The 27,045-nt window shown below is 46.1% G+C and overlaps 1 protein-coding gene across 4 annotated transcripts in view; it reads right to left on the bottom strand.

The window, feature by feature from the left end:
* The window catches only part of MED15 (mediator complex subunit 15), a 147,143-nt gene that overhangs the window by 18,123 nt on the left and 101,975 nt on the right, over window positions 1-27,045 (bottom strand). For all 4 annotated transcript variants that reach the window (XM_082243759.1, XM_082243762.1, XM_082243761.1 and 1 more), the window contains 3 exons: window positions 21,297-21,457; window positions 17,157-17,323; window positions 6,279-6,377 (listed from right to left, as the gene is read on the bottom strand). In XM_082243759.1, coding sequence (XP_082099885.1) covers window positions 6,279-6,377; window positions 17,157-17,323; window positions 21,297-21,457 — 427 coding nt within the window. The remainder of the gene's footprint in view (window positions 1-6,278; window positions 6,378-17,156; window positions 17,324-21,296; window positions 21,458-27,045) is intronic.

Genomic DNA, 27,045 nt, shown 5'->3' with positions numbered 1-27,045 from the left:
CAGGCAATTAGGGTTTACCTGGCGGCTACTGAATCTTTCAGGAAATCAGACTCTCTTTGTCCTCACGGAAGGACCTTGCAAGGGATTGGCTACATCTGCTGTGACTATATCCAGATAGATCAGGCAGACAGTGGTACAGGCCCATTCACGGAAGGGTCATGTTCCACCTTTCCTTGTGAAGGCGCATTCTACTACTGCCTCTTGGGTTTTTTCGCCATCAGGAGTCAGTAATGCAAGTTTGCAAGGTGGCAATTTGGTCACGTTCACAAAATTCTACAAAGTAGATGTGTTGGCATCTTCAGATGATTCTTTCCGCCACAAGGTTTTGCAGGCTGCTGTTTAAAAGGAGAACATTTTCTCTTTGAGGGTGTATGTTTGCTTCTAGATGAGCTCCAATTGTTCATGGTTGAGCTCCATGTTGACTGGTTGGCCAAGTTTAGGGCAATTACTTTCTTTACTACGTTGTTTTCCCACCCCTCGGCCAAATACTTCTTTGGGACGTCCCAATGGTCAAGAAGAATATGGAGCTGCGTCTGTCAATGAACGATAGAGAAAACTGGATTTTTGACTTAAAGTAAAATCCTTTTTCTTAACAATTCATTGACAGACGCAGCACCCGTCCCTTTATTTCTGAGTCGGATGGGGTTTTTCTTCTAAACACTGCTTGCAACAAAACTGAATCCTATAGCAGAGTGAGTGTTTGCCTGCAGAGACTGCCCCAAAGGCATGGTATAGATTTTTCCTGCCTAGTGTCCTACTCCAGTAGGGGGTAGCATAACCCAATGGTCAAGAATATGGCGCTGCGTCTGTCAATGAACTTCAGAGAAAAGGATTTTATGGCAAGTCAAATATCCCGTTTTTATTCCCACATTGGGGAAATTTCTACCTACTTCTTCACTAGTGATACACTATACATCAGTGTAAAAAAATATCACAAATGGATACAGCCAGTAACAAAGACCTGGAAAACCTATCCAGAAAGTTTTGGCTGTGGTTGGGATTTCGTTTTTATATTAAAATTGTATCCAATAATATACTTCCACCAAAACCATGCCTATTAGCCAGATGCTTCTATACAAGTATTGTCCTGCGAAGAGGAAATAAATGGATTTTTGTAAAATCTTACCGTAAAATCCTCTTCTCTTAAGCTCATTGACAGACGTAGTCCTCCTTGATTAATATCAACTCGGGTTATACTGCCCTCTACAGGAGTAGGACTAGACAGGAAAGAAAACGTTCTGGCCACACCCCAGGGGCAGTCCCAGAGGGTATATCCTCTCACTTCCTGCTACAGCAAATCAGTTATGTCACAAAGCAGTGTTTAGAGAATTTAACCCAACCCAACTCAAAAACAGAGGGGCGGGTACTACGTCTGTCAATGAGCTTAAGAGAAAAGGATTTTACGGTAAGATTTTACAAAAATCCATTTTTCTCTGTCGCTCATTGACAGACGTAGTCCTCCTTGATTAATATCATCTCGGGACGTCCCAAAGCAGTGCCAAAAATGAGGGGTGGGAAAATGGAAATCAAAATCCAATCTAGAAGGCCCAACCGGTGCCAACTAGAAGTTTTAAAGGCTCATCAAACACACGATGAGAATCAACTGAAATTCCAACGGAAAAAAACCCTTGAGGTAGACCACCGGTCTCCTCACATTGCGGCCTGCAAAACCTTGCGGCCAAATGAGGCATCCGCCGATGCCATCACATCAACTTTATAAAATTTTGTAAAGGTATGCACCGACGACCAGGTAGCCGCCTTGCACACCTGGACCACTGGCGGCAGGCCCAGGAAGTACTGAGCGCTCGAGTGGAGTGCGCCTTAACAGGGAACGGAGGATTCCAACCCTTAATAGAATAAGCCTGTACCACCGACTGCCTAATCCATTTGGAGATAGTCGCGGCAGATGCAGGCAACCCCTTTCTGGGGCCATCCGTGATCACAAAAAGTGAATCCGTCTTACGGAACGATTCCGTAGTCTTCAGGTATACCCCGATTGCCCGAACCACATCCAAGGAATGCAACACATATTCTTGAGGATGATTGGGCTTAGGACACAAGGAAGGTAGCACAATATCTTCATTCAGATGAAAATCTGAAACCACCTTAGGAAGACAAGATGGCTTCGGATGAAGAACTACCTTATCCCTCTGAACCACTAGATATGGGGAATGGCATGATAATGCAGCCGGTTCTGACACCCTGCGTGCAGAAGTGATAGCCACCAAGAAGGCCACCTTCTGGGATAATGTAAGCAAGGGAATCTCCCTGATAATTTTCAAAGGGAGGTTTCTGAAGAACCGACAACACCAAATTAAGATCCCAGGGCGGTAAGGGCGCACGCACTGGCACCCCCTGGATGAAATTCCACACCAAGGAATGAGTAGCCAAAGGCTTCTGAAAGAAGATTGCTAATGCTGAAACCTGACCCTTGATAGTGCTCAAGGATAGTTTCTGCTCAACCCCCTTTTGCAGAAAAAGCCAAGATTCGGGTCACCGAATAGGTACGTGGGGGAAATCCCAAAGATTCACACCACGCGATACAAGTCTTCCATGTGCGATAATAGACTTTGCTGGAAGTCGCTTTCCTTGCTTTAATTAGAGTAGGAATAACTGAAGCTGACAACCCTCTGCCCTTCAGTACCTGGGTCTCAATAGCCAGGCCATTAAAAGCAGCGACTGTAAAGCACGATGAAAGATCGGTCCTCGAGACCGCAGATCCTCCCTGAGAGGAAGTCTCCAAGGAGCGTCCGCGACTAGCCTGTCCAAGTCGGCGTACCCGGCTTGATGAGGTTAGCCCGGAATTATTAGGATAACTGGAGTTCCCTCCACCTCTATGCTGCGGAGAAATCTCAGCAGTAACTTGAGAGGGGGGGAAGATATACAGTAGCTGATACTTCCCCTACGGGGCGCTCAGCGCGTCTGCTGCGTCCGCTAGAGGATCGCGGGCGCGAGCCCTGTTGAGCCAACGTGCCAACAGATCCATATCCGGGGTGCCCCAATGAAGGGACAGCTGCCGAAATACCTCTGGATGAAGAGACTATTCCTCTTGATCCAGAATCTGACGGCTGAAATAATCTGCCTGTCCACCCCCGTGATAAATATCGCGGAGAGAACTGGAACAACTGTTCCCCCAATAAGAATGTTGGCCACTTCTATGGCCGCCAGGGCACTCTTGGTGCCCCTTGGTGATCGACATAAGCCATGACCGTGGCATAGTCCGATTGGATCCGAACCGGGCTGCCCTGGAGCTGCTCGGTCCAGTAACACCAGACCAGAGCCTCCCTGGTCCGCTCGCTCAATCGGATCCGATTTTCCAGGGAATCGGGATTCCGATTCCATATGAGAAGAATCTCCTCTTTGGAGAATTCGGGTAGGAGACTGGGCAAACGGTACTGCCTCTAAGGAGGCGACCATCAATCCCAGCCAGTTGACGGACAGCAACATCCGAATCATTGACTGAATCTTCTGGAGTTTCTCCGCATGGAGAAACACTCTTGCCAAGGATCTATCCAAAATTAGGCCCAGATAGTTCAGTCTCCTGGTGGGAACCAGGGATGATCTTTGGGAAAAGCAACGAAAACGCTGATGTCCTACGAAGATGGGGATATGAAGATAGGCATCCTAAATGTCTATGGACGCCAGGAAATCCCCCTGATGCAGGGAGGCCACCACTGTATGGATGGACTCCATCTCTTCCAAGACCAGAATTGGACGCACCTAGCCCTTTTTCCTGGGCATTGTGAACAAGTTCGACTAGAACTCCTCCAAGGAATGGGAACTACCACTGCTTGTTGCATCAAGCTGTCCCCCGCAAAGCTTTTTAAGCGACCCGGGGATGTCGAACATTGGAAGGGAAGAATCGCACCGGTGGAAGTGATCGAAACTCGATCTTGTATCCCGACCATATGACCTTGCGAACACCTTTATCCGGGATTCTGGAAAGCCCTGGATCCGGAAACCGGTGAAGACGTCCCCCCACCCTAGAGATGGGTGGGGCCCATTCTGTTAATCCAACGGGATAACAGTGGCTTTATTTAGTCTGGAAATCGGTGAGTCGACTATTGGTGGTACCGTCCATCTTTGTAATGATTGATTCCTCAAAATGATAGCGCCTAGCAATGCGTTTGGAAATAGCAGGGGCTCGTTTACGGACGACCCCATTTGGGCAAGGGAAACCCTTCACCATTTTGGTAGGCTTGCTAGTACCAAAAAGAGGAATATCAGTCTCAGCTACCTCTGCCGGTGTAACCTCAAGATTTAAGGTTTCCCGGACAGACACAACTAGTGCTTCCACCAACGCTTCTTGTGCTATGGCGGAGGCAGAAGCGTCCTCCTTACTGTCTGAGGAGACGGTACCTGAGACAACAACCCCAGAAAAGGGACTGCAATGACCAGCTCAGAATCCGTATCTGAGGTATCAGATGACATAGGGGTAGGCGGGGGTCGCTCTTCTTGACCCTCGTCCCTGACAGGCTACCTCCACCCGGGATACCAAAGACTCCAAAACTGCTGATAATGCATCATCACAAGTGGGGTACTGGAGGGTCCTGCGGCCACCCCGAGGGGATCAGGTGAGGATACATGTGTGGCAGGGTTCATGTAACAAGACACTTGCCAGCAAACACAAAAAAAATTAATTGCAAGAAAAAAATTTTTTTTTTTCTACTTAGTCCCCCAGCGCGATAGCGCCCCTCAGTCTACCTGCTTGGACCACTCAGAGAGAGAGAGAGAGAGAGAGAGAGAGAGAGAGAGAGAGAGAGAGAGAGAGAGAGAGAGAGAGAGAGAGCCCAAGGCTCACCTGATGCACAGAAGTTTGTTATCAACTTGCTTCCAGCACTGTCTGTTACAGACAGGAAGTCTTTGGCTTGCTTTCCCGGGCCAAGGAGGCAGCCCCGCCCCTCTACACGCCTTCCGGCGCCTCCCAATTGCTCCACGACGTGTTTGGTCACCTCAAACATGGCCGCCCCCATGCTGGAGACACGAGGCTACGCCAATATGGCGGCCTCGTGCGATCTGCAGGAAAATGGCGGCGGCCTGTGTAGGATAGCGGCGGCTTGCAGCGGCCTGCGGGATGTGTACATTCGGCCTGTGCGGCCTGCGGAAGTGCCTCGTCCTGTGGGAGGTTTTCTGGGCCTGCGGGAGGCTGTGCGGCCTATGGAAGTGACCGGCTTCTGGAGGGATGGCGATCTGTGGCTGCAGTAACTCAGGCATAGGCATCGGCCTGTGTATACACTAGACAGGTAGGATACCTCTATACCTCAATAGTAATGCCTTTTAGTAGTCTGCCACTGACTTCAGTCACCCTTACAGTCGTATAGTAACTTTAGATCGTCAGCTCCCAAACCAAGCCTCCTGGTTTCTATTCACAAAATCACACTCAAATTGGGGGATCTGTGACCTGTTATAGGATAGAGGGGAGACCCAGAAACTCATTTATCCGACCATCCCAGAGAGGGGCCCGCGTCCACCAACACACCCGACAGGGGGAGAGGGGGAACATTCTACTCACCATACCGGAACCAGGCGGGCGCCAACTCCTGACAGAACCCCTCTCCACCGGAGTGGGGGGGCTGTCGACCAATGTGGACGCCGTGATTCTGCTGGTCATTGGCGTCCAGGCGAGACGTTTAACTCGCAGGGTCAGTCCCCGTCCAGTGGGACTATGTCGCGGCCGACCCAGCGCAGAGCTATGGCCTGCACGCGCTCGTAGGCTGAACTGGGGTGACCACTGGATCTCAACATCCAGCCCGTCGCCCAGTTTCAGCGTACTTGCTTGAAGATCTCACAGGAACACTGGAGAAAAAAAGCGGTCTAAAAAAGTATTTCTAAAAAAAAAAATCCTGCCAGGACCGAAGATCCTAGCAAGGAATCTAGGTCCTTACTCCTAACTAGACAGAAAAAAAAATGATTTGCTGTAGCAGGAAGTGAGAGGATATACCCTCTGGGACTGCCCCTGGGGTGTGGCCAGAACATTTTCTTTCCTGTCTAGTCCTACTCCTGTAGAGGGCAGTATAACCCGAGTTGATATTAATCAAGGAGGACTAAGTCTGTCAATGAGCGACAGAGAAAAGCAGATTGTCTGTACAGCATGCACATAGGTTGAGGTGACCTAGAACTGAATGTCAAGGACATTTCTTTTGTTCACATCATGCCTGTAATGTAAGTTTCTCTAGGTAAATTCTCTATGTTTACATTAAATGGTTTCATAGATTTTATAGACATTTAAATAGTATTTTTAAAGCAAAATGAACAGAAATGCAGGGGTCATTACATACCATATTGACGGGGGTTGTTCATCCATAGTGGACTTTGTTCAGGGTAATCAGCTGGGACACTTAGCTGTAGAGGAGGCACACTTGGGAGGTTTTTATCATCTGAGAGTAAAAAAAAAAAAAAAAAGAATACTAGTTACCACATATAAGGGAGAAGGTGAAGAAAACCACATTGTGGGATCTAAGGCCCAAAAAGTCCCCATAAAAAATCTCTTGCTACTTCCAAAAACCCTAGGAGGTCCTATCCTTGCTAGAATCAAACCCAATGTCCTTTACATTTAAACAGAGGAAAAAAAATTAGAAATCGAAAGACCTGGTAAAACAGGATTTGGGACTTACCGTAAAATCCTTTTCTTTGGGGGACACAGGTGGAATATGCAGAGACTTAGGTCCCTTTGAAGTGGGGCGGATCCGTTTGGACGGATTCAGCTTGCTCAGCGGGGATCGCTCAATTGATCCCCATTGAGCAGGCAGATGACCGGTCCGTCTCCACTCACTGTGCAAAGACGGATCTGTCAGAGTCCTGCTCTCCTCTATGGGGAGATCAGATGACAGCATGTCAGTTTTTATCCGATCCGCTGGACGGATTGGTGAAAGTATTGCCATATGTCTGTTTTCATCGGATCTTGTCGGATCGGATGCCAGGCGGGTGTCAGCGGACACATGTGTCAATGGGTGGCTCGATCAGGTCCGCCGGAAAAACGGACAGGTGGACCCAATCGTGTGAAAGGGGCCTCAGAGTTTTGCAACTACCTTCATGTGATTGGATACTGTAAAAAAAAAAAAAAAAAAAAAAAAAAGCTGTAGGAAAACATAGCCTACCCCCTCCCACCCACATTATGCTCCAGTTTTGTAACAAGCAATATCAGGAGTGGATCATAAAAACAGAGGGGTGTAGGACCTGTATCTCATAATGAACGCCACGAAACAGGATTTGTTTTGTTACTCATTGCAAAACCCCTTTCTCTATAGTTCATTGACAGACACATTCTTGACCATAGGGTTTATAGCACAACATTCAGGAGTAGAACACTAGGCAGAAAAGAACATCGCACTGCCTATGGACAGTCCAAGCTGGAATAACCACCCTCTCTGTTCTCAGCTTCTCTTCATTCCTGACAATAGGGACATCCCAAAGCAGTGCCCCAATGAGGGGTAAGCAGCAAAAAGAGGAGCCAACAAGCCAAAAAGGCAACCTTCAAAAGAACGCCACCCCTCCCAGCCCCCTTCCCCACTGTGGAAACATGGAACCTCAAAACAAGCACCCAAAGATGCAACCCCAACAACGTTGTAAAATTTGGCAAAGGGATGCACAAACAACCAGGTAGCCCCCTAGCAAACTTGAAACAGAGGCCTGATGTCAGAATGCCCAGGAGGCACTACTCGCTCTGGTAAAGTGTTTCGTAATGGGGGTAAGGGGGGAGCCTGACCCTTTCATAAGCCTGAACCACCATCCGCCTGATCCATTGAGAAATGGTAGCAGAGGAGGCAGTCAGGCCCATCTATGGACAATCCATAGTCACAAAAGGAGAATACAAACTCCGGAAGGACGCCACGGTGGACAGGAACACATGAGCCGCCCAGACCAAGTACAAGGAGGGCAGCGCAACCTCCTCAAGAGTGCAAAAGATGTGGACACAGTGAAGGTAGCCTAATGTTCAGCGTTGATGGGGGTCTGCCTCCCGCAGCACAATTGTAGTCTACCAACAGGGGAGGGGTGTGAAGAGCCTTCCCGGCTGGCAGAATATCACTGCTAGCCACTATAGCCATTAGCAGTAATTGCATGTAAAAAATCCAGACTTCGGTACAACCAGCTTGCCCACAGATGGTTAGAATCTCAGCTGGTCCCTGCTTTACTGGCTGAGATTTAATCCATCTATGGCTGGATTAGGGAGGTTGTAGCTAAGAGATAAAGTTGAACACATACATATACAGTACTGTGCAAAAGTTTTAGGCAGGTGTGAAAAATGCTGTAAATTAAGAATGCTTTCAGAATATTTGGTGTGACCACTTTTTGCCTTCAAAACAGCATAGGACATAGAAAAAAAAAAAGGCTAAGCAACTATATGCATAAAAACATAGGAACAGAAAAATGCAGAAAAATGGCAGCAGGTGCTCTGGACTGAGGATTCAAAATGTAAAAAAATTGGCTGTAGCAAAAGACGGTTTGTTCTCTGAAAGGCTGGAGAACAGTACAATAATGAGTGTCTGCAGTCAACAGTGAGGCATACTGGAGGTTCCTTGCAAGTTTGGGGCTGCATTTCTGCAAATGGGAATTGGAGATTTGGTCAGAATCAATTGTGTCCTCAATGCTGGGTGATTGGCCCCAAATTTATTCTACTGCAGGACAACGACCCCAAACATACAGCCAACACTGTATGTCTGTAAGAACTATCTTCAGTGTAAAGAAGAAAAAGTAGTCCTGGAAGTGATGGTTTGGCCCCCACAGTGCTCTGATCTCAACATCGAGTCTGTCTGGGATTACATGGAAACAGAAGAACTTGAGGCAGGCTACATCCACATATCTGTGGTTAGTTCTCCAAGATGTTTAGAACAACCTTCCAAGTTCTTTCAAAATCTGTGTGCAAATGTATCTAGAAGAATTGATGCTGTTTGGAAGGCAAAGGGTGGTCACACCAAATATTGGTTTGATTTGGATTTCTCTTCTGTGCATTTACTTTCCATTGTATTAATATAAACTATTAACATTCTTAATCTACAGCGTTTCACACCTACGTAAGACTTTTGCACAGTACTGTACATACATACACACCCACCCACCGTATAATCACATGCCATGGGGGCGTGGCTTGCTGGCACCAGAGATGGCCGCTTAAGCCTTTACTCTGTGAGGACAGCGGAGACTAATCAGCGACGACGGATCCGCCAGCGCTCGTTCCACCGCATAAACCGCTTCAGGAGTTACCCGCGGACCGCCTGCACAATATGTCCCGCAAGAGGAAGGATGACCATGGGCCGAAAAAGCTTACGGCCTTCTTCTCCAGGCCCCCGCCACGAGCCGCTTCCCGCGAAGATGGCGCCGCCGGCACTTCCCGCAGCCTTCATCTCCTCACAACGATCGGAGGACATCAGGGATCCCTCTGAGGTAATTCCGCCCCAGACCTCCCCATCTTCTCCCACGGGACCAGGAGCATACTCCCCAGCCTCTTCCAGCCCTGCGAAAGCCCGCATGAGGCTGGAGCTGCAGCCCTCAAGTCTCCCTCACAGCAGCCAGGACCCTAACCTCCTCTCAGCCCCCTCCTTACAGGCTTCATTCGCAGACTTCCCCACCACTGGCCAGCCTGTGGTGGACACTACTTTAAAGGACATGTTGCTATCCTTCCAATCCTCCCTATTTCAAAATCTGACCTCCCTGTTTGGCAAAATAGCATCTCATGTGCAGGGGATGGATCGCAGACTTAACTCTGTGGAAGCACAGATGGCTGACTGTACTGACACCAATAATGACATAATAGACACTTGTGATGACACTAGGGATGAACAGCAGTGGATTAAGGCTAAGTTGGCTGACTTAGAGGACCGATCTAGACGCAACAACGTCAAGCTGCGTGGCATCCCTGAGTCTGTCCCTCAGAGTGAACTTCACAAATATGCTAGCTCCCTCATGGCGGCCATGCTCCCTGACTGCTCTGCTATGGATCTCACTATAGATCATATTCACAGGTTACCTAAGGCATCTCATCGTTCTGACTCAGTGCCACGGGACACTCTTATGAGGGTACATTTTTACCAAACTAAAGACCATCTCCTGGCTGCATCACGACTCCAGCGCACGCTCCCAGCTCCTTAGGAGGGTATACAGCTATTTGCGGATCTTTCTAAATACACGCTCCAATTGTGGAGACAACTTAGCTCCATCACCAAAGGCTTGATGAATCACAACATCCCATATAAATGGCGGCATCGGGCGACTATTCTAGTCACAAAAAATGGGATCCCCCACACTATTTCATCTATGCAAAATGGCATGCGGCTACTCAACTCATGGGGAATTATACCCACTCCTCCCAGGGATGAGCCAATGCAGACCATGGCCTCCGGAACCAGGCAGTCCAGAAACCACCAATCTGGGAACTCTCACCAGCGCCCGTGACTGCCATGCGCAGCGGGCCCTACGATGCATTGACTCTCTCCTCTGTTCTCCTCTCAGAGCTCTGCTGAAAGACTCTTTCCCCCAATTCACTGGTAGTACACCACGTCTTTATCGCCCCTACCGCTGCCTTCCATTCTTCAGGTGGACTTTCAAGCCTCACAGCACCTTTGCAACCTTTCCACCTAACAGCAGTGGCTATACGATCGCCTGCTCTGTACCATATTTTTTTCTTCTCGTTTGATTTGCAGCTACAATTTCTCTTTTTGTTGTTTGTTTGTAGTTGCAGATACTGGTGTTCGTTTTATTGTTCCAGATCTTCAGTTGACGACACTTCTCCAGCCACTCAGGCCCTTGTCGGACCCGCAGCCATCTGTACACTGCCTGCTCGATTGGTGTCAACTCGTCCAAGTGTGAGTACCTTTGCCAGTAATCCCAGCTCCTCATATCCAGAACATGCCGCTCACAGTAATGTCCATTAACGCAAGGGGGTTAAACCACCCGGTCAAGCGGAAATCATTATGGTCCACTGCCAATGTCCACAAGAGTGACATATGTGTACAAGAGACTCACTTCTCTCAAACACCGCTACCTTACTGCCGATATAAAAGCTTTCCCTATGTCTTTCATTCATGCTACACGGCCAAAAAAGGAGGTGTGATGATAGCCGTTAGGGACTCTGTCTCTTTCCAGCAACACGACCTAGTCACGGATGTAGAAGGCTGTTACCTTATCCTTGTTTGTTCCATAAACAATGTGCACTATACAATTCTGAATCTATATGCGCCAAACCAGCGACAGATTCCTTTCATCTCCAAAGTCCTCAAAACCGCCACCAAGATCCAAAAAGGACACCTTATCGTGTGTGGCGATTTTAACACCATTCCTGATGCTTCTTTAGACTCCACTGCCCCTTCTAAACGCCATGGCTCCCGCTTGAAGACATTGATCCACTCCTATGACCTTCACGATGCGTGGAGATGTCAACATGCCGAAGAACGTGCTTTCACATACTTTTCACCGAGCCATAACACCTACTCGAGGATCAACCTCTTTCTCCTGGATAAATGGTTACTGCAACAGGTTATAGCCTCTGAGATCCACACGATAGCCTGGTCGGACCATGCCCCACTGACACTCACCCTGTCAGACAAATAACCCCAACAGTCTCACTTTGTGTGGCGTACTAACAACTTCCTATTACAGCAACCCCATGTAGTAAAAACCACGTCTCTGACCAACTCCGACAATTTTTTGTTACCAATCAGAATTCGGTATCCGACCCGGCTGTGGTGTGGAATGCTCACAAAGCGTTTGTAAGAGGATTGTTAATTCAGGCGGGGTCTAGAGAGAAAAGAAAGATCTACCTGAGTGGATTCTCTCCTTTCTTCTATAGCTGACTTAGATATAGAAAATAAAGCTAAACCTGATCATGACAGTAAGCTACGACTCACTGCAATGAGACAGGAGTTGCGGTCTTTATTGTTGGTGGACTTTGAACGGTTCCACCGCCGGTGCAAAGCTGTTTCTTACGCCACCTCCAATAAAGCCGGGAAGAGCATGGCACAAAAAATTAAGGGACAAAGAGTAAAATCCAGAATCGAATATCTCCACAACCCAACCACCTCAAGGAAGGAATACAACCCACAAGACATAGCAGCCGCGTTCAGTGCCTATTATGAAAATCTGTATAACATTAAATGCGACCAGGAGACGCACCAACCCTCTACAGAGATAATTGACGCGTTCCTGGCTGATGTCTCTCTCCCCACCCTTTCAGGGGACCAATTGGAACTCCTAAATGCCCCGTTTACGACACAAGAAATTGTGGAAATCATCTCCACTCTGCCTTCAAACAAATCGCCTGGGCCTGATGGTCTATTAGGCGAATACTTCAAATGCTTCCAAAACGTCTTCCTCCAAGCGGCCTCCTCCTCTAAATTTCCAAAAGAAATGCTCCAAGCTTTGATCATCACACTTCCAAAACCAGGGAAAATGCCCACCCTTCCACAAAATTTTAGGCCAATATCCCTCCTAAATCTTGACACCAAAATATACGCCAAATTGGTCGCTAACAGGATCAAAAAAATTCTCCCCTCCATTGTCCACTTGGACCAATCTGGTTTTACTCCATTCCGCCAAGCCTCGGATGCTACCAGAAGGCTGATAGATATCATCCATCATGCTGAGATCTCTCGAACGCCTTCTCTGCTTCTTTCCTTGGATGCAGAGAAGGCGTTCGACAGGATCCATTGGGACTATCTCAAAGCTGTTCTAATCAAGTTCGGGTTCCAAGGTAACATTATCGGCGGTCCTTGCGCTTTATTCAACTCCCTCAGCTAAAGTATACACATCCAGCATGTTATCCAGACCGTTTGGTATTACAAATGGCACTCGTCAGGGCTGTCCACTCTCCCCCTTGATCTTTGATCTCCTCATGGAACCTCTAGCAGCCCATATACGCTCCAATCCCCTCATCTCAGGATTTCAGCTCGGATCGGTAACCCACAAAATAAGTCTATTCGCGGACGACGTGATAGTGATGCTTACTAACCCCACATCTTCCCTACCTGAAACGTACCAAATATTGAAGTGGTTCAGCGCCATATACTACAAAATGAACGTGACCAAATCCGTCATCCTTGACCTAGATCTTGACTTGACGACTAAATCCATCCTCCAACAACAATTTCCCTTTTCAGGGGCAGATCACTCCATACCGTACCTGGGTATTCAGCTGACCAAATCGGTGAAATTCCTCTTCAAGACAAACTATGCCCCCTTCCTGTCCAAAATGCACTCTGACCTTCAAACACTCCAACGCCATGAATTCTCCTGGTCGGGTAGACTCGCTGCGTTTAAAATGATGATTCTTCCCCAACACCTAAAATGATGATTCTTCCCCAACACCTATATTTATTCCGCACGTTACCTATCCCTATCCCCAATCCGTACTTCGCGTCATTACACACCACTCTGCGGGCATATATGTGGCAGCATAAAAAGCCATGTTGCGCACAATAGATCGTTACCAAGCAGACTGGCGGGGGGGGGACGGGCTATGTAGATTTTCGCGATTATTACCTTGCCACGCTCGCAACCAAGCTTAAAGAAAGACTGGTACCGCTCCCCACACGTCACTAGCTGGGGGGCAGATTGAATCCTCTCGTACACCCAACATGTCCTTGAAGACTTGGATACTTAGCGCCCCCTATGGTCCACAAATCCCAACATCCTTCTCTCCCCCGATGGTAGCCGCACTAGTCGCATGGCGTAAGCTTCTGACTGACAGGTACATCCCCTAATCTGCTGTCACCGCCAATACCCTTGGAAGCACTCATTCTATTGATACCCAATATTTCCCTCACAGCTTGGACGACACGGGGCATACTGACAATACAACATCTCTTTCACGATAAGACCCTAAAACCCTTTCCGTCCCTTCAACAAGCATACAATCTCCCTGCATCTGAACTTTTTTCCTATATCAGGCTTAAGCACCTTCTCTCTACAATCCCAACCCCGTGTTATAGCTTACCAAGCAATGTATGGCATTTCCTAACCAACCCCTCCGTTTCCTCAAGAGGCATCTCACTGATATATCTGGCCATACAAAACAAATCCACATTTACCAATCACGTCCTCTTCTTCAATGGGAGGAGGATCTACACCAATCTTTCACTACAGCCTAATGGCAAACAGCACTGAGGCATGCATATAAAAACACCAAATGCTTGGCTTTATGGGAACAAACAATTAAGATCACGCTTCGTTGGCACCTGACGCCTACCAAATTAGCAAAGTTCTATAAGCACTCCTCTCCACTATGTTGGAGGAACTGCGGACACCTAGGCGACATTTACCACATTCTATGGGACTGCCCGCTCCTCCGTACATACTGGCACGATGTCTTTCACGCGATCACAGATATCACGAAATCCGCGGTAACACCTACCGCGGCTCTCGCCTTGTTGAATCTCACAATCGAAACGTTTCCACCAGCTCTTAGGCACATCGTCACCCACGTTCTCTTGGCAGCCAGACTGACCATTACTAGGAACTGGAAACAGACACAACCCCCCTCAATCCGAGAAGTTCTGGATATGGTACACACTCATAGTATGTATGAACTGTTTGCCTCGAGTAGAGGGATCTATCAAAAGTCCCTCTCCTTGTGGCAACCGTGGTCACAATGGTACCACCCTTCCTCTACGCCTGCTCTACCCTGAAATTTAGTTTAGACCTTGCTAATGGCGAATTGACTCCTGCTGATGTTATTATGATGAACCCATGTTTTGAGGTGTATATCTTGTTACTATTAACGCATATTCACTGCGGTTGGCTGCTCTGTATGTAATTCTTACTTGGAACAATATTCTTTGCAATGTTTCTTTACACCTTTTGTTTGTTGTAATGAAAATCTTCAATAAAAACCATTGAACAATAATCACATGCCATGCCATGTGAGTGATGTCACTGCATTGGAGAAAGAAGGGGCAACATCATGTGCAGCTTGCAGCTGTGAGTAGAACCTGGATGGACTCCTCTTTGAGGGGAGGGTGTCATTGCCCTGCTGTATACCTTCAGTGGGCATGCTGAGGACATTCAGTGGAAGGAGCTGCGGTTGAGATTCCCTGTCAGATCAAGTGCATGGAGTGGGAAGGCTTCAGAGTGTTGGCCACTTCTGGAAGCAAATGTTCAGCCACAGGCTTGTACAGCAAGTAAAGACACCTCTTAGATTATACTGCCTTTTTTCTGCATCGCACATAAGTGGCCCTCATTAGGCCAGAGAACAGACTATAGTACTAAAAGTTATAGCAAGCAGCCAGTTCATGATAGAAGCAGAGGGCTCCGAGTGAGAGATGGTCTATAGGGTTAAGACTGGACTAATGTAATCTGTCCTCTGCTGCAGTGCAGAGCCCTGACCTAGGAACCTATCTGGAACCACAATATAGCAAGGCCTTGCAAAAGTTTTTGGCAATCTATGTGCACCTGCTTTGCCTTACATTCTAAAGTTTCTGTGGACCCTGTGTGTGAAAGAAGAGAGCTAGTGAAGGGCTTGGGCTATGCTCTTTTCCCTCCTGAAATGCGTTAATGAGAGAGCGCGGTTCCATGCTTTGCAACCTGGTTGATTACATTCGAGAACGCAACCTAAGCCTCTGAATATTCCACCTGTGTCCCCCAATGAGCATTACATTTCTAAATTAACTAGTAAACATTAGAATGCATATTGTTAGCATTTATATAAGAAAAAGGGGGAGGGACAAAACTATTGTTTAAGAGAGTTTAGTTATGTTTTAAGATACAATTGCTGACTGAAAGACTGCTGCTAAAAAAAAAAATGTACCATTGGACACAGCTTAGCTAAAAATGTCTCCAAGCTTTAAAAGCCTACCTGTATAAAACCTAAAGATAGTAAAGTCTGGTGTCTAAACATTCATTAGAAACCCGATATCTCCTAAGTCCCGGATATAAAAAACGTCAGTAGAAAGTTCTGGTCCACCACTTCCTTGCAGTTCTACATGCTTGTTGTTGTGTTGTGTGTCTTCCCTTGACACTAAAAGAAGTGGGCCTGAGCTCAGACCTGCTGATGTTCACATTTGAAGAAAGATCCCTGGGTTTAGAAGTTCCTCAGGCAATCTTAGGATGTGCAGACATCAAAGCCACTTGCAAATGTTTTCTGGTTTCACTTTATGGTCTACCTTTAGCCCGGTTTGGACTTAAGCTCCCCATACACTGGCCAAATACCCATCACATTATTAAGTTTAGACCTAATTTGGAAATAATCACTGTGTATGGTGCACAACTCCTTTATCTGCATACATATCGACCAGGGAGGATTGTAAATTCAGCCATATGAAGACAACATCTGCGCAACATTTCCTATGATCTCTATAGGATAACAATACTCCTATGGGGACAAGTACTAATCAGGTTGCCTGCACAAGTCAGGCGACTTGATGTAAGGAAAACCTCAGTCAAAGCTTAGAATGAAGTAGAGAGGGGCAAGTAAAGCATTTTGTAAAGCACACAGGCAAGGTTGTACTGAGGCACATTAGCTTATAGGGGAATGTACTTAAGCAGAAACTCCTATCCTTTGTTTATCTAGACTGAGCTGAAAGGAGACACTTTAATAAAAAAAATCTGCCAAGTTTCATTAATGTAAAGGAAGAACACTGGCATTTTCTCCCATGATAAAAAAATGTTTGGACTCTCCTAGAGATCCAATTAGATAAACAAAAAACATTTACGCTTTCAAAAACATGCATGATCTAAAACATTAGGACAAATTTAACCAGTTCGGCTCCAAAGAAATTTTATTTTCATTTTTGGCAAAAAAAAATTACATAACCTCAAAACATTCTATATTTTCTGAAAGCAAATGCCCTGTAGAATAAAAAGGTGATCGTTGCCAATTTTTACGTCACAATATTTGCGCAACGGTTTATTAAAATGCAAATTTTCGTGCTACTGGCTCTGTGAAAGGGATTGGCAGCTATGGAACTGCCGCATCACTTTCAAGCTGGGAGCCGGCATTGCAGCCATTCCAGCCATCAACTTGTGATTAAAGGTTGACTCTTTGGATATACTATGTACATTTTGTTTTTGGATTTCTTTATAATCTAGCTTTGGGGATGGATGAGCGACTGTCTTTATGCCACTCAATTCATAACACACTTATCCATTCATGAAGCCACAGGGTGAACATTTATTTTGCTTAATGTAAAACACTAGAGGCTGGTCTCTGAGTGTCCACTAACAATACTTACCCAATTTACATATAAGATGGACAGTCCCATTGTTGCTGCAGTGAGAGGGATCCAGATTTATCAAGAATCTGGAGTGTAGTTTGGCAACCTCACCCTGAAGAACGTTTGGAATGGACTGCTTCTCATCATCTTCAAACTTTCGCTTTCGAGGGGCAATCATCTGAGCTCTAAAGACAAAGCAAAGCTGATGGGAAGTATATCTGTGCAGTAAACGATCAATGTAATCAGAATGTATCCATTTTAATGGTAATCTGCTGCCAAAATGTAACATACATCAGCAAAAGCCCAAATATACAATGTAATATTCTAGGTGAAGAACAGTTATTTGAACATATTAAAGATAACTCTATAATCGTGCATCAAGACCTCTTAGCCAAGTAACCACTACCAAAGCAGAACTCAATTAAAATATTACAAAACATCCTTTTGATCCATTATTTATTTGAAATTATAAATAAAAGCATTTTATTACTGCCACCTGTAATTTGGCTGTTCATTTTCCATAATCCCTTGTGATCTAGAAATCATGCTAAAGAAAGTAATTCATTCTGGCCCAGTCAGAATTTATTGCACTGTAAGGTGTGGGTTTCCTAACCCGGGGTATCTTTGCCACATGCTGTCCCTAGTGCCACATAAATACTGAACTGTGCTCAGATAAGGATGACAATTACACATTAACATGGAGCAGATCAGAAAATTATTGGAAAATATAGTTCATCAACATTTTGCTAAGGAGATATTCTACCTGTGCTGCTCCTGTAGGCTGCTACTCTTATTTCTACCTTTTTCTTTTTTAGTTTTGCAAAAAGAACATTTTGCAAGTTGCAGGAGAGAAGGACTTTGATGTTGTACCAATTAAAACGTAACTCCATGTCATTTAAATCGGGACTTTATCATTAATTCTGATATGAAAATGCTTCAAAAAGCCCAGACCCAATTTTTAGTTCTTCCTCTGCTCCTTGATGGTAAATACAGAAGGGAAAAAAAAAAAAAGAGGAATTTTGACTTGCCTGTAAATTCTGTATTGTGGAGTACAGTACAGGACACCGGCTAGTATTCATTGACCTAGGGGTTTTAAGCTTGTACCTTCTGGTTACTGGACACTGGAAAAGCATTTAGGTATACGCCCCTGGGCACATGGTCTATAACCCTAGCCCACTCTGAGAGTCTCCAGTTTTCTGGCAAGTGATGTGTGAGTAACCATGGAACAGAAATTAAAGAGTGGCCCGTTTCCAGTGCTGTATTCCAAAATATGGAATTTACAGACAAGTCAAAATTCCTCTTATTTGTGCAAGATATGACAAGCGAAGTATTTATAGACTTTGGGACAACCCTAAGCAATGAATGAGGGGGGGGGGGGGGGCAACTACTAAGGAAACAGAATCCTGCCAACATGCAAAACACTACCACGGTTCCACAGAATGAAAGAATACTGCTGCAAGAACGTTGCCACTGAAATCTGTGTCTGCAGAAGATTGAATCAGCCACCTTATAGAACTTTGAGCAATATTGTACATGGAAGCAGGATGTCCCTTGCTAGTTCTTGAGGATAGGATGAATAGGAAACTCGTATTCCTGATAAAAAGTTGTTGCTTTGAGATAAGGCTCCGACTAGGTCCAGGAAAAGAAGAGCAATTTCCTTTGGGTTCTTTGAAGCAGGGCACAAGAATGGAAGGACTAGGTTTTCAGAGGTGGAAAACCACCTTAGGAAAAAAAATGATAGTCTTGGTCACAGGACTATCTTGACATTATGAAGAACGAGGAACGGCTCCTTACAGGAGAAAGCTGCCAACTTAGTCATGTCTGACAGATGGGGATGTTCCTGATGGAATGAAAAGGTGGTTTCTAAGGGGCAGAGAGAACCAAGTTGAGGTCCAAAGCAAGCACAGGGTGCTGCAAGGTGAGCCTGATCCGAGATACACATTTAAAAATACTGAAGTTCTGGTCCTAATTTCAAGAAGGCCAGAATGCTAGGCACACCAAGCAAAGTAAGATCTCCAAGTATGATAACCGATCTTTTTGGAAGTAGCTCATAGACGCCTCTGTTTCTTAAGACCTGGGCTGTCGAAGGTGGTGACTGAGAAGCAAAAAAGAATAGAGCAGGTCTTCTTCTAGTAGCCTGAGTATGTCGGCGCATCAGGTTTAGGGCCAGTTTGCTGTAATGAGACTCACAGACTTCTTTTCTTGCTCTATTTTGAGCAGCAGATGAGGTCGAACTTGCACTTGCAGGAAAGCATAGATAAGTCTGAACTGAAACCAGAGGATTATCAAAGCATTCAATGCTAGTGCTAGAGGGCCCTTGGCCAAACAGGAGGTAGCTTGTTGTTGAATCTGGAGGCCAGGATATCCACATCTTAAGTCCCCCATCCCTGGCATATCAGGTTGAAGACGTCAGGGTGAAGGGTCCATTTCCCTCAATCCAGGTGGTGGTGGCTAGGGCAATCTGCATTCTAGTTGTAGATTTCTGGGATGTGGACCACATAATCACTAAATAGTAAGTCTCCATCCATGAGATTATCTGACTTGCTTTTATCAAGGCTGCATGACTCCTGGTACCCCTCGATGAATAAATATTGGCCACAGCCATGGCATGGTCTGATTGCACTCAGATTAGATGTCCTTGCAAAAAGGGGGGTCCTTTGTTGCACAGCCATCCAGGCTGTTGGTGAAAAGCTTGTGTTCCAGCACTGAACATGTTCACTGGACCGTGTGGGACAGGAACATACCAATCCCAACCTGAAAGCGTTCTCATCACTTTTCAATGATAAAGGAACAAAAGATTTCCTAATTATCAAGCCTGGGCTGGAGATCCACCAAGCTAGGGAATTCCTTGCTTGGCTGGACAGAAGTATGGGTAGGTTAAGGGAAGGAGCATGTTTTTTGCGAATCAACAAAAATGTTTTTGTGCTGGAGAGGTTTCAAATTGAATTGGGCAAAGAGAATAGCCTCGAAGGAAGCTACCATGACCAGGACAGCCAGAACCTCACAGAAGAGCGTCTCTTGGATCTGAAGTCTTGAGAGAGTGCAGCTTGTTTTCTGGAAGAACAACTTTAGCTTAGACTGTGTCTAGAATTAGGCCCAAGTATTCCCAACAAAGAGAAGGTTTGAGAGAAGATTTTTCTAAGCCGATTAACCTACTAAAAGCCTGAAGCATTTCAACAGTCTTCTAGAAATCTGCAGATGAAAAGGGAGAGAAGATCGTCTAACCTGTGACCTGGATGCCCTGAGTTCTTAGAAGTGCAATAAGCAGTTTGAGTATCTTTGTAAATAGGACAGGTCAAAAGGAGAAGCAACAAACTGGAAGTGATTATATAACAATTCCTTACGCTGGTCCCTACAAAGAGCCCAGGCTTTGCCTGTCATGGTGGGCATACCCCCAAAGAGGTCTTCAGGGTCTGGGTTCCATTGGGAAGGACCATGGCTCTAGATGTGTATAGCACTCTGTGGCTAACTGCACACATTGTGCCAACTGCCAATATGAGCACTCAAGCATGAGCCAGTGGCCAAAGAAACATTATATGCAGTCCCCGCAACGTGGGGTCTGGGTACAGCTTCCAGTCTCCCGAATAATTACAATTTAGACAATAACACAAAGGCTTCTGGCCAATTCTATTCAAAAGTGTTTCAATGTTTAGGTTTAAATTTCTTTATTACAAATAAATATCTAATATAGGGTGCTTGATAGCAAGCATTTTTGACTTTCTATTACGAAAGTCTAGCAGTTGATCACAGACGCTTCCTACAGAGCCAAATGAGTAGAATGCAGATGGGGTCCCACTCCTAAGCCAGTTGTATGAAATTTGAAAGTACACCGAATGACAACCAACTCGCAGCAATGTTGTCCACAGAGTCAGCAGAGATGGAGAACTGTGGCACGTAGATGTCAAATTGGAAATGACGCTGCAATTGTGCATGAATAGGACTGCCTGCACGCAGATGCTTTGAACTCCTGTGCATCCCATGCAGGCAAAACATATGCCTCACACAGGTGTATGCTTAAGTATTCATGTGTGAACAAGGCCTAAATACTCACATACAATTTTAAGTCTGGAACAAAGAAAATATTTACAAAATCATTCCTTTTAAATAACGTCAGAGGACAAATAGATTTTTAGAGCTAAAAAAATTAAACTTGCTTACGTGATAGGCTGCCCATGAATAGCAGTCATAGCCGGTGCAAATGTGCGATACAGGGAGTGGTTAAATACAGGTGATCTGATATTCGCCAGGACTGCATCCAAGAGGGGTTGATACAGATATTGTTGCTTTGTAGAAGGGACAGTTGGAGGGGGAGGAGTTGGCTAGTGATGCAAAGAAACAAAAACATACAAAAATGTAATTTTAAGTCAACTCTAAAAGCTAATAAAAACAAAGTACACATAAGGAGTCTATGGACCAAATGATTTAAAAAAAATAAAATAAAATAACTTTGCAGGCATATTAGCTGGCAACCACACTCAAACATACACCCAATAAGGCAGAGCTCGACAAACCCCAGGTGCCAGGTCACATTGGTGACTAGAATGAGCGACCTGGTGCCTGGGCTGCACTACAAAAGGTGTCTTGTCCCCGTGCTCCTCGCCAGCCCCCACGGGTGTGCAGACTAAGATGCCGCTGTTTTGCATCCTTCTGCAGTGAGACAACTCAATTGAGGAACTGGCGCCCTCTTGTGGTGGCAGGGGGTGTGACAAGCAGTTCACTGCCCTCCAAGAGGAGAAGAGACTGAAGTTGTTGCAGGCTTCAACTGGTGCCCTTTGCTTAATGGTAAGTGGACAGGGAGTGTGTGTGGGGGGGGGGGGGTTGGTTGGAACAGCCTCAGTTCCATTCACACCCTCAAAAAAGAGGGAAACAGTTTATTAATTTTTGTTTTAGCAAAATACATTTGTTATCATCTCCGTGCCATGCCACAGCCACACAGCCGAAGGCCCCTTTCACACAGGCTGTCTGATTAGGTCCGCCTGTCCGTTTTTCAGGCAGACCTGATTGGACCCCTTCAGTCTCCTCTATAGAGCGGCGGATGTCTGCTGACAACGCCGCTATCCGATTATGTCTACCAAAAACCAACAGATGGTGGTCCTATTTTCTATCCGTCCGGCAGATCGAATCAGATGGCATCGGATGGAAATGGACAGGCAATCCCATTTCCATCCGATTGCCCCATAGAGGAGAGCGAGACCGTGTCAGTGTTCACTCTGCATAGCGGAGTGGACAGGACCTGTCATCCGCCTGTTCAGCTGGGATTAGTGGAGAAATCCCCGCTGAGCAAGCAGATTCCACTTAGCAGAGGTGACCATACGAAAGGGGCCAAAGGTGGCATGAGTTACGGCACCTTGCTGCACTGTCCTTCCCTAGTGAGCCACTGCCCCTCACACCATCAAGCCAAGTACACACGGGCCGAATGCAGGGCAACAGCAGCCGGTTCTGGCAGCCTGTATGACAGAAGCCAGCCATTCAGCATGCGCGGGAAAAAAAAAAACTGGCTCCTAGATTCCAAGCAAATCTGTCAATCCCTGCAATAAGTAGGGGTGCACCGATCAGACTTTTCTAGTACCGATACCTGGCATTGTGTATCTGCCGATACTGACCTGGAACTACACACATACACAATATACATGCGGCTGCAGTACAGAGCAAAGCCACTGCCTCATGTGTGTGGCTCCTCCATTCACAGGCGGAGTGCATCTGATATCACTCCGCCTTTGAGCCGGACCTATACAGGAAGTAGTGGCTCCGTGCAAGTAAGGGACAGCTGAGCTGGGACTCCGCAAAACAGGATCGTCCCGTGGATCGGTTAATTTTACTGATCCCCCGATCCAGCTATTTTGGCAGTATCGGCGCCGATATCCGATCCCAATATCGGATCGGTGCATCCCTAGCAATAAGGATTTGATTTTTAATAAGTCCTGATTTATTTCTTGTTTAATAGGGGAAAAGAGAAACTTAGATATAGTTGGAATGTCTAACTATAGGATGGGCAGCACAGCAACAACGGCTAACAGGCCCCACAAAGGACTGGGGAGCCCAGGAGCTGCCTAAAAAGGCTAAAGCTCAAATCTAATACCGGATGAGATAGAACCCCCTGCCCACTACTAGATAGGTGAACCTGCCAACACCAAGAGAAGGTCATAGACAGACTGGAATGACACCATATGAAAGGGAATAACTAACTTGAATCAGCAAGAAGCTGACAAACCACAACCCTCCAAAACAGAAAAAATTTATTCCTGAATAGGGAAGAAAAAGCCTACAGCCTGATGTGGTCAACAGAAAACACAGAAGAGAACTTACACCCCTAACACTTAGAATTAAAGAGATTGTGAAGTGTCTCTTTTTTTGTTTAACATGTTATACTTACCTCCTCTGTGCAGTTGGTGTTGCAGAGTGGCCCGGATGCTCCTTTTCTTGGGTCTCTCTTCTGTGCTCCTCTGGATAGAGATGGGGCTCAGATATTAGGGGGGCTGCTGGACACACAAGGTTTTTTTTTTCCTTAATGCATAGAATGCATTAAGATTAAAAAACCTTCCACCTTTTCAATCCCTTTAAGGGAATGGAAACGCCATTAAAAAAAAAAGGGGCTGCCTAGCAAGATAACCAAACTGGCCAAAGGGAGGTATACAAGGGAATTCACAATATTAGTACAACACTAAAGTCCACAGGTAGAGAACTCAAGGGTACAATCCCACAAACTCAACCTGATTGAAAGGGAAAAAGAGTAGGGTACATAGGAGGCATCCCACAAAAGGTAGGTAGGCAGAAATGAAAGCTACTCCTCAGCCCTGTGAGATAGGAACAACTAGATGGAACTAAAGATGAAATAAAAAAATCCTAACACCCAAAGGTGTCGCTGGGACCTGTTAAATTCTGATAAGCCTGCCTAACTTTGAGTACAAGCCATGGGCATCAGGAGCTCCTAATCTCCTCTGAAGGGGCTGAAGAATAAGCATCTTAGCAGAACTTCTAAGAATGTTTGTAAACCCGATTAAGGGCAGAACAAGAAAAGACACCTTGAAGACCTTCCTCTAGTGGCTGCAGATCATTCACAGAACAAATGATTCACCTTCAGACATACTAATCCGCAGAAGGTACTTTTAGTATGAAGCTGTCTGAAGTGTATTACTCATGCTAATAATCCAGGAAGGCATACTGCCACCCAGCAATGATTTCAGCCCACAATATAGCATACATACATAAAATTCTTGTCTTAATGGCGACATTACCAGTTGACGAGAGCTAGTTTCCATGGTGTTATCCAAAGTGGAGACAGCAGAGGTGGGACAAATACTCTCTGCATTGTTCAACACAGGGACCAGGCTACTTTCCTTATCACAGGGAGGCCTCCAACTCCTTCCAAGAGGCAAAGCCACTGTGACATCTTTATAGTGTCCAAAAAAAGGAAACTTGCCCAAGTTGGGATCCCACAACGTGGTGGGTACCATTTCCACTTGTTCTGAGAACACAGTTGGTAGACCCGGAGATTGAGGTACTTCAGCAAGTGAATTCCCTCTGGTATAGGGAATAGAACCTACCCATTTGCCTGAAGAGGCTAAAAGAACCAAGCCGGGGACCTGCCTGGTCCATTGGCCTACTCAGAACCCTGTCCTGTGACCATAGAAAGGAGGGCTAAAAAGGAGCTGGGAAAGACAGAGGGAGTGGTCGGGTGGTGGCGTTAACCGCGAGGGGAGTTCCTCAAAACGCCCTAAATCCCTATAATACTGAAGTCAACTTCTTGTTGCATGACAAGGAACTTAATGATACACAGGGTGAGGAACTTTTTAGAGGGGCTTAAAATGAATCACTTTATCCACTAGTGACAGCTGCCAATGCTATGCTCCTTGGGAAGGATCCATGAGGTGGTTACCTCAATACAGGTCTTCTGAGCATCCCATGAAGGGGATACTAGAAAAGGACACTAGATTGAATACAAGGGCCAAAACTACAAGTAGCAGCAGGTGTACCTGGATGACACTGACCTTTCACATAGGGACAACCAAAGCTGGCCCAGTCGACTGTATAGTCAGGGAGTCCTTCTGGAGAGGAGGGACACTGAGGGGTACACCATGTATCACAAATGTCTTTTCCTGTCCCATGGAACTTTCCTTAGATGGAGGCCCAAAAGTTCATATTGACTGGAGCAAGGGGTTCAGGGTGAGAGGAACAACTGTTCAATGCAGTAGCATAGCAGATACAAAAACGAGATGCTGATGGGGGCATCAGAGGCAAGGAATTAGCATATGGACTTAAAGGGGCATGCTCTATACCTGAATGCCCAAGAGGCAAATTACCCAAGGGCTCACCGGAATGCACAATCAGCCACTTACTTGAAGAAGTAGGGGTGATTCCCGTAAAGCAGAAGGCTTTTCAAAAGAGTTATCTGACCACTGAGTTTGAGCCCTATGGGCTGGGCTGGAAACATATGCCAAGGGCCTGATGAAGGAATGATGGGATACCTCTGACCTCTTCCTAGTCCTCATATGTTAAGGCAGGAGAAATTTAGGACCTCCGATGGCATTGGCTATTAGGGTTTTGAGGGCAGGGGCATAAAGACAACATCCCTTGAAGGACCAATGGGTCAGATGCTCCTTGGGTATGGCATCAAGTGTCTCAGCAGTGCAACCAAATATCAATGTGCAGCTGGGCATTAGACCTATGCAGGATATAAGCTTAGATACTTTTAAAAAGCCATCACAACTGAAGAGTAAGGCTCCAGATATTTGTTTCACGCGTTCATGAAGCCCTGGCAGTGAAGAAATTCCTTTTGAAAAACCTAAACCGATCTGGCACGGTTTGACAGATTAAAGTCACTGCCAGCACAGAGTGGAGGCAGAATCGGCCAATTCAAAGTAGGCCCGAGTGTATGGCAGCAAGTCCGACACAAGCCCACCAAACATCTGGCTTCTGTTAACTGGGCATGAGTGCTGACCGGTGTAGTTCTAGTGGGGGGCAGTCGTCCTGTCAGAACACAATAGCTCAGTGGGGGAGCTCGCTGTACTAACACTGAATTGTTGGTACAGCGGCTCCTCCTGAGCGCTTTTTTTTTTTTTAATTTCCATTTAACCCACTTGGTTGAACGAAAGAAAACTTCTAGTGTGTACCAGGCTTTAAGGTAAGCAGACCTTCTACCTGTCCAGCAGTGTCCCTGTTTAGGTGGGTCACTAATGGGCCCAGGGGAACAGGCCACCCTTTAACAAATTCCTTCTTATTCGAGAACAAGTCTAACACTCTCTCAGGTGGGACCTTAGACCCTTCAGGGTGCATCCAGTAAGCAAAGAAAAATTACTTGAATAGACAATAGAATATAAACAACATTGCAGAAGCAGGAGCCCTAAAAGGCCTAAGGCTTGAGACAGAAGGCTGATCCGCCAAATGCAGATTTAGAGACAGTCACAGGGACCAGTGGCCCAGCCTGATGTAAAGGTTTAGGGGAGTTAAAGATAGACTCTGCTGCAGGGGATGGTGCTGGGGCACAATTAGAGCTTCTCCAATAATCAGTGTCTGCAAAGAGTTCAGCATATGTGGCCAAAAAGTTTTACTGGATGTACAGGTCCCTGACAAGATAGGAATGCTTTCAGGGTCACCCGTATTAGTAATGCAACTAGGAGCAAAGTGTAAGGCGAGGCCTTAGATACATACCCAGGCAGTAGTGGTGGGCTCAGGTGTGTTTGGGATCATAGTCCCAACCCACCTGAGCAATCCCGCCAGGAAGCGGATACTGCACAGAGCCAATCATGAGCAGTGAGGCATTTCCCAGTACGCACCTACACACACCAGAAAATGCCTCACTGGCTATTATTGGCGGTGTGCAGTATCTGCCTACTGGCAGGATTGCTCAGATGGGTTGGGACTACGATCCCGAACACGCCTGAGCCCATCACTACCAGGCAGCTTTTGC

This window comes from Pelophylax lessonae (genome assembly GCF_965119305.1).
Source record: "Pelophylax lessonae genome assembly, chromosome: 1".
NCBI lineage: Eukaryota > Metazoa > Chordata > Amphibia > Anura > Ranidae > Pelophylax > Pelophylax lessonae.
The sequence above is the reverse complement of the archived record's forward strand: the minus strand, read 5'-3'. Positions and strand labels throughout refer to the sequence as shown.